A 14,548-nucleotide genomic window follows, 5' to 3' on the forward strand; every position below is an offset into this window, starting at 1 on the left:
GTATGGCAAGTAAGGAGTTTTAAAAATTAATATAAAAAGCTTGGCTGTTCCATTGAAATTCCGTTTTTTTCTGGGCTTGGAGGCCAGCAGAGGAATACTCTGGTGATGGATGTTCTTTCAGTAGAGTTCCTTTGGAATGGGGAAAATTGGGAAAAAAGCTCCACCTGCCAGAGGAAGAGGAGGAATTCACATTTCCACTTCTGCCTGAGTTTTCCTCGTGGTGTCTGCTGAGCTCCTCCACTTGGGTGAGCTCTGTCACCTCCTCTGGGGAGAAGGAAATTGGGGTTTTCCATCATTTTTGGGGTGGTTTTATGATGTGTGATGGCCAAACTTCCCCAACTGTGTCTAGATGGATACTGAGAAGGAAGAGGATGGATAGTGTTGTGTGGCAAGTTAGGAGATTTAAAAATTAATATAAAAAGCCTGGCTGTCCCATGGATATTCCAAGTTTTTCTGGGCTTGGAGGCCAGCAAAGGAATACTCTGGTGATGGATGTTCTTTCAGCAGAGTTAATATTTACTGGTACTGAGGGAGCAGCCCTTGGCTGGGCTGGCTGCTCACTGTATCTTTGCTTTTAATTTTTAATGTTTGGCTGACAGGTTTGTTCTGAACCCAGATCCTGAAGTGCAAGCAAATGTCTCATTTCACTGACAGCATCCTCAGTTAGCAGGGAATGGGTTTTTAAATTTTATTTAAAACCTCTGCATGCCAAACATGCTCTTTCCAGTTTCTTACAACATCAGCGCTGAGAGTTTGGAAGCTACAGAGGGATGCCATCATTTATTTATTAGTAACTGGAAATCTCTGTTAAATAGAAAACCAACTGGGAGGGATGAACAGTGAGAGTGTTGCTTTTAGGCACTGATTTGTCGTTCCTGATGGGTTTTGTCTGTGTTTGGGTTTTGTCCACATTTATTTTTAGGATAGAAAAGGAAATCAGGGAATTTCAGTGCCCATGGGATGTCAGCTGGTCATTATTTCAGATATTCAAATGGTGTAGCCACAGGACATAGCCCTTGTGCAGACTAAAGGAGGAGGTCTCCTAAGCTTTTTCAGTCGTGAGTTTAAACAAATTAAATTTAAGCCATTTTCTTCCCATTTGCAGAATTTGGAATAATGGGGTTTTTTGGTGTTTCTGTAATGGAAAGAATAACAACCATCAAACAGCATTGTCACTATCTTCTTCTAACACTTTTCTACTTAATAATCCTCTTATTTGGGGATAAACCATGCTTTGATTTTTATTTAAGAACTGTGTTTTCACTAACTTGTTTTATACATACGCTTAATATTTGAAGGCTGCGCATTAAATCTCAATTATTTGGATGTTGGACCCTTCTATATAATTTATTTGGGAATAGAAATAAAGAAATATTACTTCAAGATTTTCTGCTTTAGAAAGGTTTTAAGGCTAGAATCATCCTGGGGTTCAGACACTCCCCTAATCCAAGAGGAAAATTACTGTATTTGCAGGGTTCCCAGACGAAGGCAGGAATGATGAATCTGACTCCATGTTCTTGAAGGCTCATTTATTATTCTATGATAGTATATTATGTTAAAGAATACTAAACTAAACTGTACTAAAGAATACAGAAAGGATACAGACAGAAGGCTAAAAGATAATAATGAAAACTCGTGACTCCTTCCAGAGTCTTGACACAGCTTGGCCCTGATTGGCCAATGAGTGAAAACAACTCACATGAAACCAATGAAACAATCACCTGTTGGATAAACAATCTCCAAACCACATTCCAAAGCAGCAAAACACAGGAGAAGCAAATGAGATAATATTGTTTTCCTTTTTCTCTGAGGCTTCTCAGCTTCCCAGGAGAAGAATCCTGGGCAAAGGGATTTTTCAGAAAATATGACAGTGACAGAAAATTGCAAAACCGAACGAATTGATGGCGAGAGTCGAACGAATGGATGTGTAAAAACTGTCCCCTGTTTCCCCCCCAGGTGTCAGCAGTGGATTCCCTGGAGGGTCCCCTCCTGCAGGTGGAGGGGCTGAGTGACCTGAGGCTGGAGCTGCACAGCAAGAAGATGAACCTGCACCTGGTGCTGATCGACGAGCTGCACCGGCACCTCTACATCCGCTCCACCAACCGCGTGGGGCAGCGCGGCCGCGACAGAGCGCGCCTCGGGTGGGACAGCCTGACCCTCCCCTGCCAGCCCTGACACCCCAAACTGCATCTCTGCCATGCTGTCTTGGTTTGGAAAGCCAGGTGTCTGCTGAGGAAGGCAGGAGCCTCCTCTGAAATGGACAAACCAAACCCACTCCCTCTGAATTGTTATAAATTTGAAATTAAGGGGCTCTCAGGCAAAGATGTGGGGATAGGAATAAGAGTTTACTAGGAAAATTGAAATACAAATGTAATAGTACAAAAAAAATCTGACAGAGTCAGAAATTACCTGACAGCCTGTGGGTCAGGGTATTGGTGGCAATCTGTCTTGGTTTGAACGGACAGGTGTCTGCCAAGGAAAACAGGAGCCTCCCCTGAAATGGAAAATGGAAACCTCCTCCCTACAAATTATTAAAATTTTGAAATTAAGGAGCTCTCAGGCAAAGATATGGGAATAGGAATAACAGTTCTTTATCAGGAAAAAAAATTTTAAAATATAAAATACAAATGCAGTAGTACAAACCAGCCCACTGTCAGAGTGAGAGCAGGAGCTGCCCCCTGTGTGTCAGGGGGTGGCACAGCCCCATCCCATGGGGGCTCAGCCCTCCTGCAGTGCCAGCTGTGCTGCTGCTGGAGCAGGGATCCTGCACAAGGGGGGAGTTTTCCTCTGCAGCTCCAGGGCTGCTGCAGATGGGCCTGGGCTCCCTCTGGCAATGCAGGGCAGCAGAAAGCTGCTCCTCTGGCAATGCAGGGGGCAAAGGCTGCTGTGCTGCTCCAGGCTCAGATTGGATCCAGGTAGGAATGCTTGGCTCCTCCCCTGGGCGCAGCATCTCCCCATGGGATGCTGGAATTGGATCAGCCCTGCAGGGACACTCAGTGGCCATGGACAGCAGAGATCTCCTGGAGGGAGGGTTGGCTGTGGGAGAGATAAAGAAAAAACTGCCCCATGGACAGAGATCACTGCCCCACCTCTGACAGGTGGGAACAGAACACACACCCCATTTCCAACCCAAGACACATGCAAATCCCTCAGCACTGTGGCTTTGGAGAGGAGAAAATTCAGATTTGTTGATGAGCCTCCAAGCCTGTTCACATTCTTTCACCTTCCTCAGCACTTCTCTTGGGGTTTTGCTGTTTCCCACAGCTCCTCTGTGCATTCTCTCCCTTCCCTGATCTTATCCCTCTCCTACAAATGTCATGCTCATGAAGCTCAGGTCAGGGAAAAACTGCTCATTTGCTAGGAAATACCCAAATTCTAAAAGCCTCCCAACCAATGTGGTGAGATGGAGGCCACAATACTTCAGTGTCTGAGCTGACATGTGTTGGTTTTGATGTGTTTCCAAGGTGTTTTAAAAGTGTTGGAACTTCTTACCTGGTTGGTGCCGGTGGTCAGTGGAAATATAGTTAATATAGGCTATTTTTTCCTGATTTTTCTAATTCTGAGTTGTTTCAGGGAAGGAAGAAAGTGGCTGGAAAAAAGAGAGACAGCGTTGGGAGATAATTTTTGCACAGTGGGAGAGGCGGGGAGCAAAAGGGGAGCCAGCACTTGATAGAGATGCAAAGAAAAGATAAATCAGCATTTTATTGTGAGAATGAACAAAAATCTGCTTGCCAAAAGTGCAAGGCAAGATAGCCAGTTGCATGAAATGAATTTATGGAAGAAAGGATGGGTTGAAATTGAAATTTCTAGGAAGGAGGGTTGCTAGCAAGTCATCAGTCTCTTCCTTACTCATCTTCATTAAAAACAGCCACAAAGCTTTGGTGTACCCAGACTGGGGGACTGCTAATGAACTGCACTTCTGTGGGGCTGCTACAGGGACCCTTCTCTCACTCTGGATTCTCTTTTTTTTCACTTTCCCTGATGCACATTGTGGATATTTGATAACAGCAGCTCTTGCAGCAAGGGTGCCTTGTTGCTTTGGGTGGTTCTTCTGCAGGATGCCAAGCCTAACCCTTGTTTTTTCACATTTCCACGAGCATTTTGACCTCTGAGCAAACACCCTGAGCTCCATTGTAGGAGCCTTCTGCATCTCTTCCTCCCAAAAATGATTTCTTTCTTGTGTCCCCCTGCCACATCCAGCAGCTGGGGCAGTGTGTGGCACATTTTTGCCAACTAATACAATGTGAATTTTTTAAATGTTTTATTTTTTGAGTAAGGAGGTTCATTTGGGACATGATGTACATGGTGGGCTCAAAACAGGAATGTGAATGGCAGGAAAAAAGGGTGGAGGTTTCTGGAGGGAATAAAGAAATTTGGAGGATTAAAAAGTTGACAGAAGGCATGGAAATGGGAACATCTGTTAGACTTAATCTGTTTCTTAGGCTTCACATGTAAGGAATAAGTGGATATTTGTTGTGAACAAATATTGTAAATAATGATCTGTTTGCTTTCATTCATTTCCCCTCCCACAGGTCCCTTGTGAAAGACTCCTCTCCTGTGCCTCTGATGGATGTCACTAATTTATCCACACCTCGGAAATTCCTTGAGACTTCCCAGTTCAGTACTCCTGGAAGCTCCAGCAGTGAGTATTTAAGTATTTAAGCCACATATATTCATTTGTGGATCTCCAGCTGATTTTGCTGGAGTAGGAGGAAGCAAACCATCCCCTCATGGCTTAGGGGAGACAAAAACCTTTGAGGTGATTTTGCAATGTCACAAAATGAGTGGGTGCTGTGTCCAGGGGCAGAACTTGGCTTTTTTTCCTCATGGAAAATCATCTTTTCCCTCTCCAGCTTCTCAAATACACTCAGCTTCCTGTGCCTGTTCTCACCTTGATCGTGTTCTTGATCTCTTGAGCAGCAGAGATTTGCAGTGGGTTCATTCTGTGTGGTTTCCTCAGCATTATTTACTGCAGGCAGCCGGGTTTGTGTAGATATTACTGAAGTTTTTTATTGTGTGGGAGCCAAAAGGTCAAATCTGTTCCTTGTGGGAGCTTTGTAACTTTGACTAAAGGTCTGCCTGTACACAGGAATAATCTGGGGCTGATCTTTTATTCCTGTTACTGAAACAAACAGCAAGGCAAACTCTTTTCACTGGGGGCTTTTGTCTGAGCTTTTGGAAGGGCTGCAGAGAGGGGAAATTAATCTTTGTATTGTTTCAGGAGATTAATAAGTGGGGTTGTCCTTGATGAATAATACAGAAGTGACCTCCAGTCTCTTCCCCCTTTCAAACCTGACTGTTTCAGTATTCCTCAAATGCAGAGAATATTTCCTTCTCTTTTCAGCCTTATTAATTCTTTTGTCCTTTTGTTTCTAGTTTTGTCACACTTGCCTCCCAGATTGTTCTGTCTGATTACTCTTATCTTCTGCTCCTGGAGGGGTTTTGTTCTTCAGCTCTGCTCCTGCCAGGCTGGTTCTTGGAGCCTGGGGCTGTTTCTCTGTGTCCTGGAGGTTTGGGAGGAGTCACAAACTTCCAGAGCTGGAAACTGCAGCCTGCTCACTCAAAGTCTGGAAGAGAAAATAAAAATATATGAAAATTGAAAGTATGAAAACTCTGAGGGAAAAACTCAAGAATTCCTGTTCTGCTCTATGATCAGTGGGAAGTTCAGTTCAGTTTTCTTGCAAAAGATCTCAGGATTTTGAGGAACTGAGGAAATAAACCACAAAAACCTGAATCCCAGCCTCGCTGGAAATAGAATAGTTTGGGTTGGAAGGGATCTAAAAGACTATCTAGTTCCAACCCCTCTAAATGTTAAAATACACATTTTTCAGTGATACTTATGGTATCTGCTACTTTCTCCCCCTAAAATATTGCTCTTCTGTATAATAATAAAACCCAAAAGGTCTGAAGTTATGGAGCTGATGGGGATCTCCCACCTCCCAGCTGGGGAACTTGGAGCCTGGGGCTGTTTCTCTGTGTCCTGGAGGTTTGGGAGGAGTCACAAACTTCCAGAGCTGGAAACTGCAGCCTGCTCACTCAAAGTCTGGAAGAGAAAATAAAAATATATGAAAATTGAAAGTATGAAAACTCTGAGGGAAAAACTCAAGAATTCCTGTTCTGCTCTATGATCAGTGGGAAGTTCAGTTCAGTTTTCTTGCAAAAGATCTCAGGATTTTGAGGAACTGAGGAGATAAACCACAAAAACCTGAATCCCAGCCTCGCTGGAAATAGAATAGTTTGGGTTGGAAGGGATCTAAAAGACCATCTAATTCCAACCTCTCTAAATGTGTTAAAATACTCATTTTTCAGTGATATTTATAGTGTCTGCTACTTTCTCCCCCTAAAATATTGCTCTTCTGTATTCTAATAAAACCCAAAAGGTCTGAAGTTATGGAGCTGATGGGGATCTCCCACCTCCCAGCTGGGGAACTTGGAGCCTGGGGCTGTTTCTCTGTGTCCTGGAGGTCTGGGAGGAGTCACAAACTTCCAGAGCTGGAAACTGCAGCCTGCTTGCTCAAAATCTGGAATACAAAATGAAAATATATGAAAATTGAAAATATGAAAACTCTAAAGGAAAAACTCAAGAATTCCTGTTCTGCTCTATGATCAGTGGGAAGTTCAGTTCAGTTTTCTTGCAAAAGATCTCAGGATTTTGAGGAACTGAGGAGATAAACCACAAAAACCTGAATCCCAGCCTCGCTGGAAATAGAATAGTTTGGGTTGGAAGGGATCTAAAAGACCATCTAATTCCAACCTCTCTAAATGTGTTAAAATACTCATTTTTCAGTGATATTTATAGTGTCTGCTACTTTCTCCCCCTAAAATATTGCTCTTCTGTATTCTAATAAAACCCAAAAGGTCTGAAGTTATGGAGCTGATGGGGATCTCCCACCCCATGGGGAACAGAGCGGGAGATGCCCCTCCTGATCTTTTTATTTAGCAGATCTCTTCTTGCTCTTCTCACCCAGTGCACCAGAAAATCTTTTCCTTGGCTCCTCCTTGTGCTCTGCATCACTCAGTGAAGTGCTGGGCAAGTGTCCCTCAGCCTGGCAAAGATGTGGATTTTAACAGAAAACATTTGATCTGCATAAAATATGCACATGGTTCTGCTTCAAGTGCACAATGTACTTATGTAGATTTTTTTTTTTTACCCTGTAATTTTATTTAAAAGTAGCCTTTTCCAGGACTGCACAACTAGCAGAGAATTTCAAACTTATGCCTATGCATAACAAAAGCTGTTTCTGCCTGTAGTCACTTAAGTTCTTTGGCTTTTTATTGATGAAACAAAGTGTCTGTGCATATTAATGGGTGCCATTCTAAAGCACTGACTCATTCATCCCATCCCAGCAAAGATGCCAAAATTTGGAGTCCTTCCTGCCCTCCCTTCCCAGAGGAGATGTTACCTTGTGCTGTAGAATCTTTATAAGGAAATTAAAGCTGTTCCTGCCGCACGTAAAACAAACAAATCCTTTGGAAATGCTCACCTGAGGATTGGAGATGTGGCAGCTCACCAGTAACACGTTCCCTTCATGCCACTTCAGAGAAATGAATTTATAATTCTCTGCTTGAACTTTCTGTACTCTGAAGGGTATTTAGGGAGGTTCTTGCTTTGCCAGGCTCTTCCTGGAACTCTAAAAGGTGCTCCCAAACCCAAGAGTGCCTTTTCCTGGGAAATCTGGGACAATACTTCTCAGAAATCCAGCAGAAGATGAGCTGGTGGTGACAAAAAATGCTGCTGTGGGTGGGATATGTAGATTTTATGTTGAATTGCTAATTAATTTGCTAATTAATTGCTTTTTATTTAATTTTATTTATTTATAATGGTTTTTGGAGCAAAAAGAGTTTGTATGGGCAGGCAGTGTGGTGGTTCTAAGGCCAGGTCTAGGAACTGCTCCTGGCTCTCTTTCTTCAAGAACCAGAGACTTCTCCACATGTGGAGAGCTGCAGAGCTGCTCCTGCAGAATCCCTGGAGAAAATCCTTGCCTTTCCTGAACCCACTCTGACTGGGCTGATCCTCTTGTCCTAACAAAGCCTGCAAACCTCTCGTGAAGCAGAACATTTGAATACCTTCAAAAGCCTTTTAACACAACAGCTTGAAGGAATGATGATGTGACCACATTCTCTAATAAAACTGCAGCCGCTCTCACAAATTTTTCGTCACCAAACCTTTTTTCATCTGAAAATGCTCAACTCTGTGTTCAAGCAGGCAAAAGTTGAGCTGTGGGTTAAACCCCTAAAAGCTGAACCATGTCCAGAGTTACAGAGGGGGGAGTTTCCTGATCCCTGCTCTGATGATGCCCTACAAAAACCTCTGCTCCACCTGGGATTCATTTGCTCAGCGCTGCCATTTCCCAAGGAACCACCCTGCTGCAAGGAGCTTTCTAACAGCTCCTGTCTGATCCCTAAAAAGCCAACTTTGGGAACTCATTTAAGCAAAGCAGCCGAAAAAAAGGCTCTTGGGTCTTGTTTTTCATTCCAGTGAACAGCCAAAATTGGCTGCTCCTCATTATGAAGGTTTCATTATCCACGAGCTTTTATGGGACTCTTGTAAAATGTAATGTACTATTTTCCATGATTTATGTCCTTCTGGTGATATCCTTTGTACCTTCAGTCCTTCCAGAGGAAAGCACACGAGTTCCTGGCGGCCCAAAGGCACAATTTCAGATTTGAAGGAACATCACCTGCTAATTCCTGGTGCTGAATCCTTGTTGTGGCACGTCCATGGAGCAACAAATGGGCAGTTCCTGCAGAAATGGGTCCTGGGAAAATTTTGGGAATTTTCTGCTAGTACTTAACCTGGTTATTGCTGTAAAGGACAATCAGTGCCAATCACAAGTTTTCATTATTATCTTTTTAGCCTTCTTTAAGTATCCTTTCTGTATTTAGTGTAGTTTAGTTTAGTATTCTTAATATAATATAGTGTCATAAAATAGTAAATTAACCTTCTGAGAGCAGAGAGTCAGATTCATCATTCCTGCCTCCATCAGGACATTCCCAGCAAATACAATAAGGAAGGGGACAGGAGGAGCTTGTTCCTGGGCCAAAGCTTTGTGGTCAAACAGCCCCTTGATGACATTAAATGGCAGGAGAGGATGTTTGAAGTGTGAAAGACATCAGAAAAGGACAGCACAGTTACCCAGGGTTGGGATCTTGTCAGATCTCACAGATGAATGGACCCCCAAAGCTGCCCAGGGCTCCTGTTTAATGGGACAATGTGCAGGGAACACATTTTCAGTGTTCCCACTGTTTTATCAAATCCCCAGATCTGACAGAGCCTCCAGAGCCGTGTGCAGCTCCCAGATATCGAATTGCTCACTTTGCTCTTGTTTGTGAGAGATGTAAATCAATGTCCTGACTGTTTGAGGATGCTGGAAATTGGTTTGCTCTTTGGAAAATGGAAGAGTTTGTCTCGGTGTGCTGGCAGAGTTCTCAGCAAGATTGCTGCTTTTACTCCTCCTAAATGCTGTCCTCACATTTGGCTACAGCTCCATTTCCTCCCTCTTGGGTGTTCATTGTGTGATATTAAGAATAATTTACAAGCTGCTTACAGAGAGGGTGCAGCCTCATGACAGGACCTGTCCTCTGAGAGGCTGGGGAATATCTGCATTGAACTCAGAGGAACAAGATATTTAGGGTTAAAAAAAAAATAGTCTAAACCTTTCTTCCTGTAGCATTTCCAATGTTTTTTTTCACAGCTCTGGTTCCAAAGAGCTCATTTTCTGTGTCCGTGCCCGAGTTCTGCTGTGGGTTTTGGAGAATAACAAATAGCAATAACAGAGTGGGCAGAGACCAGGCCTGCAGCCACAAAGTCCTTGGCAGCTCTGTGGGGTGAAAGGTCTGAGATGGAGCAGAGCTTTGAGCAGGAGCAGTTCTGCATCCAGTTGTTAAATTCCAATTGGTGTTTGAAATGTCTTTATTTTATCTTTGCTTTTTTTGATGTTTGTTTTTTTTTTTTTTTTTTAATTACTGCGTTCTGGGTGTTTCTAGTTGCTTGTCCTGTAACTTGTTCACATTTAATTGAAAGAAGAGTGTGTGAGAGAGAAACAAGCACTCTTTGATCTTCCTGGTGTTCATTGTCAGAGGATCATGGAATAGTTTGGAGTTGGAAGGGTCTTTTTAAAGGTCATGCAGTCCAACCCTCCTGCCATGGCAGGGACACCTCCCACCATCCCAGGTGCTCCAGCCCCAGTGTCCAGCCTGGCCTTGGCCATTGCAGGGATGCAGGGGCAGCCCCAGCTGCTCTGGCAATCCCAGCCCAGCCAGGAATTCCTCATTGCCAAGATCCCATCCATGCCTGCCCTCTGGCAGTGGGAGCCATTCCCTGGGTGCTGTCCCTGCAGGCCTTGGCCCCAGTCCCTCTGCAGCTCTCCTGGAGCCCCTGCAGCCCCTGCAATGTGCTGGAAGCTCTCCCTGGAGCCTTCCCTTCTCCAGCAGAACATTCCCAGCTCTCCCAGCCTGGCTCCAGAGCAGGATCCATCCTCTCCTCACTCTCACCTGCTGCTCTGGGTTCACCTGTGAGACCATGTGAGCCATGAGCTTGCTTTGATCCAGAGGTGCAGAGTTTGGGATGACACTGCAGGAAAAGCAGCCTCTTGGTTGATTGAGCCTGAGGTTGGTGTAAACTGGCACCCATTTATTTGGATTATTTATAAATTGGCACCATGCTTGGGCCGTTGTTTCCTTGATCTTGCCCTACCTTAGCCCTGGTGCTGCTCCTCTGGTCAGGGCCCAGCTTCAGGCAGCCATTCCTCACTCCTGCCACGTTCCTTCCACCCTTCTGCTGGATCTTTTGACATTCCTTCAGCTTCCTGGAAAAGTTTCCAAGTAAAAAAAAAAAATCTGTTGAGGAGTTGAAACCATGGGAGTCATCTGTCACCCAGCAGCCTTTTCAGAGCTCAACCCCAGTCAGATGAAGCAGCTTTTGGGTTTTCATTTTGATCCAAGGATCTGGAGTGGTGCATGGCACAGAGTGGCTGTAGATCTTCCAAGATGCTTTTAATTCAGTTTGCCTTGAAGACTCTTACTTCACAGAAGTGTTTAAATATATTTATTAAATGTTTCACCCAGTCTTTAACAGAGGCACGCTTTTGTTGTTGCTGGGTGTTATCTGTAAATTAAGAAATGTTGCTTAATGAACCTACTTAAAACAAGCAGAGTCTCTCTTGCTTTCCCATCCCCTGTTTCTTAGCAACAGGGTTTCTCCCTGTGCAATCCCTGTTACTTCAGGACCATATCTGCAATATCCTCTCTAATTCTTCTCACTTTACCCTTCCAGAAGCCTTGCTGGAAGATTTGAGGAACTTCATCAACCCCTTGACAGACGTAATAAAGCAGAAACAGATAAAATCAAACAATCAGTCACTTGGGCAGTGTAAACTTTGCTGAATTCATCAGCAGTCTCTTAAGCTTGATAGTGTTTGTAATGAAAATTCCTCTCCTGTGAAGAAAACAGCAAGGAAAACCAGCTGGGGAGGAAACTGAGGGGGTTTTAGCTCCTTGAAACACATTCAGGGGATTTGCAGGCATGTTGTACCTTCTCATTTACGAGTATCTTTGATTGCACCAGACTTCCTCTATTTCCTAACACGGAATTTACACCATGAATTGTTCCTATGTCACTGTGATATTTTCTGAAAAATCCCTTTGCCAGGATTTCTTCTCCTGGGAAGCTTCAGCTTCTCCATGTTTTGCTCCTCTGGAATGTGATTTGGAGAATTGTTTACCCAGCATGTGAATTGTTTTTAATTAATGTCCAATCACAGCCAGCTGTGTCAGGACTCTCTGGTCAGTCACAGGTTTTTATTATTCATTCTTGTCCAGCCTTCTGATGAAATCCTTTCTCTTTCTTTGGTATAGGTTTAGTATATTAATGTAATGTAATATTATTATATTATATTATATTATATTATATTATATTATATTATATTATATTATATTATATTATATTATATATATATCAGCCTTCTGAGAACTTTGAGTCAATTTCCATCTCTCACCTCATCCTGAGGTCCATCACAACAACACCACAACAATCGGTGACAACATTCCTAAATCAATCCAATGTTCAGGCTGCTGTGTTTATGTCCAGGGAAGTCCCCTGCTTCCCCTCAAAATCCAAGTGTTTCTGCTTTCCTTGTTCATTTTTGGTTCCTCCACGTGCTGGGAGTTCTGTGGAGCCAGAGGAACTCCCTGTGCTGCCTCTTCAGGGTGCTGATGTTGGGCTCTTGCTAAAATTAAAATTAAAATCTCTTCCAGTGCGAGACTCGAGCCTGCTGGAAATCAAAGAGGACACAGAGCTGGATCCAGAGGAGAACAGTGCTGTCTTCATGGGAATCCTCATCAAGGGGCTGGCCAAGCTGAAGAAGATCCCAGAAACAGTGAAAGCCATCCAGGAGCGCTTGGAACAGGAGCTCAAGCAGATTGTGAAACGCTCCACCACTCAGGTGGCTGACAATGGCTACCAGAGAGGGGAGAACATTTCCCAGGAAAATCAGCCTAGGTAAGGAGATTTCAACTCCCAGCCCTTGATTGCTGCAGGAAAAATAAAAAAGAAAAAAGAAAAAAGAAAAAAAAAAAAAAAAAGAAAAAAAAAAAGGTCTTAATTGATAATATAGCTTGAAATGAGAAAATTCAGCTCGGTGATTTCGAGTGCAGCAGAGTCCAATTAAGCTGATGCAAGTGCAAAGCTTTGAAATCATGTATGGAACTAATTCCATCACAAATGTATGGCCAAGTCTCTAATTGTTTTACATTAATAGCAAGGTGTGGGAGCCAACTGGGCACAGTGTTTGTGCTGCTCCTCAGAATTCACTGGAAGTGGCCTTTGGAACACAAGAAATGCAGCAGGAATCTCTTCCAGCTGAAATATTCATCTCCACATTGTCGTGATCATTGTCCAAAGGGAATTAATGGCAGAAAAGTAAAGTGTGTATCTTCATTATGTGCAATATTTGTAGTGGAAAATCACTCCCAAGGAAAACATCGGCTTGATAAAAACTCCTTTTTTAATTCCTCTCATTAGCACTGCTGTGGAAACAATTCTGTTTTGAAAACTTAGTAGAGTTACAGTGCTGATAACTCAGTGAAAATGAGCTTTTTTTAGATGGGTCAGAAGGCAGAATTTGAGTTTCTGATGCCAGGAGTGGAACATATTCTTGATCCTTGTTTTATGAACCACTCTGGAGAGGTTGTGTGGCTCCTGGTTGTCTGTTGGAATTGATGAATTGGATCAGGTCATATATCAATGCCATTAACCTGCCCAGAGGGTTGAGTGAGGCACACAAAGGTTTAATGGGTTTTGGCAGCTGTTGCAGAGTGTGAGCCTTGAAGATGCTCATGGAAAGTGTCCTGAATTCGTGGAGTACAGACATAATTAGAACTGGTTCTAAACCTAAATCACACCTGAAGTTTACAGCAAGCAGGTGAATTCATTTATATTGCAAAGAATAAATTACAGGATGGAAGTGTGTCCCCACCCCTTAAATTAGGTTCACTTTTAAATCAAAGCTCAGAGACTTTCCTACTTCAGGGGGAAAATAAATCTGAACAACAAGGCCCTGCTGCTTCAACAGAGCTCTGTAAGACCCCAGATTTGAGCTCAGTGCAGGGCCCAGAAGTGCTGAACTGTTCATTGGTCTGTCTGATGATCCCTGAAGTCCCTTCCAACCCAAACCATTCTGTGACCAAGGATGAGGCCGAGGATCTGCTTGGGGAAATTGTGGTGTAATTCCTTTTGAGAGCCCATGCAGCAATGATTTAGAGCCCCTCTGGTTGTACGAGACAGAAATGATTTGTAGAACCTGGCCAGAAAAGCTGCAGATCTGATAACAGCCACTGCTGGTCTCATTCTTCTTACTTTTTAAATTTAATTCTCTTTTCCCTTCCTTCCTTAATTAGCTTTTCCATGTAGCTTTGTGCTGCCGTCTTTTACATTGGTGTATAAAAATATTGTTAATGACTCCCAGATTTTTAAACTCAAGCTTTTTCTGGTTTGTGATGACTCTCTGGGTGCTCTCTCAGATCCTCAGAGCTTCAGGAAGGGCAGGAGCACGTTCCAAGTAGCTCCTTGTCCCTGGGGGAGGAAAACTTTGAAAACTCTGCCTGAATCTCACCACATTCTAGCTGAGCTCAGCTTTAAGTGAACAATTTTAAAGTTCAGAGAAATTCTCTAACATTTTTAGATCTCTGTGCTTGAAGGAAGTTTATGGAGAAAGTCTCAACTATAGGAAGTGCCACTGCCTTATCCTTAATTAGTGGCTCATTAGTCACACAATTACATTTAGAAATCCTTATCTGTGGTTGTGGAGGACAAGGTGGCCCAGAAGAGGCTGTGCTGAGTTTCCTTGGGTGCTGCTGCACAAACCTGTGGGGCTCTCCTGAGTTTTGGAAGAGTTTGCACCTCAGAATAACGATGTGGGTGGATGCCTTCTTGAGGGACAGATTTATGGGACATTTCGGTAAGGAAACATTACAAATCCAGTCCATGGAGAGATGGGAGATTGACACTTCTGCTCCTAAATCCTTGTGCTTGGATTCCATGTGCTTTTCC

At 43.4% G+C, this 14,548-nt stretch overlaps 1 protein-coding gene across 2 annotated transcripts in view; it reads left to right on the plus strand.

Annotated features, from left to right (window-relative positions):
• EXOC4 (exocyst complex component 4) overlaps positions 1-14,548 on the plus strand; it is a 372,421-nt gene that overhangs the window by 44,148 nt on the left and 313,725 nt on the right. For both annotated transcript variants that reach the window (XM_005426948.2, XM_031061885.1), the window contains exons 4-6: positions 1,957-2,141; positions 4,533-4,642; positions 12,256-12,499. In XM_005426948.2, the coding sequence (XP_005427005.1) occupies positions 1,957-2,141; positions 4,533-4,642; positions 12,256-12,499 (539 nt within the window). The remainder of the gene's footprint in view (positions 1-1,956; positions 2,142-4,532; positions 4,643-12,255; positions 12,500-14,548) is intronic.

The sequence above is a fragment of the Geospiza fortis genome, unplaced genomic scaffold, assembly GCF_000277835.1.
Source record: "Geospiza fortis unplaced genomic scaffold, GeoFor_1.0 scaffold61, whole genome shotgun sequence".
In the NCBI taxonomy this organism is placed as follows: domain Eukaryota; kingdom Metazoa; phylum Chordata; class Aves; order Passeriformes; family Thraupidae; genus Geospiza; species Geospiza fortis.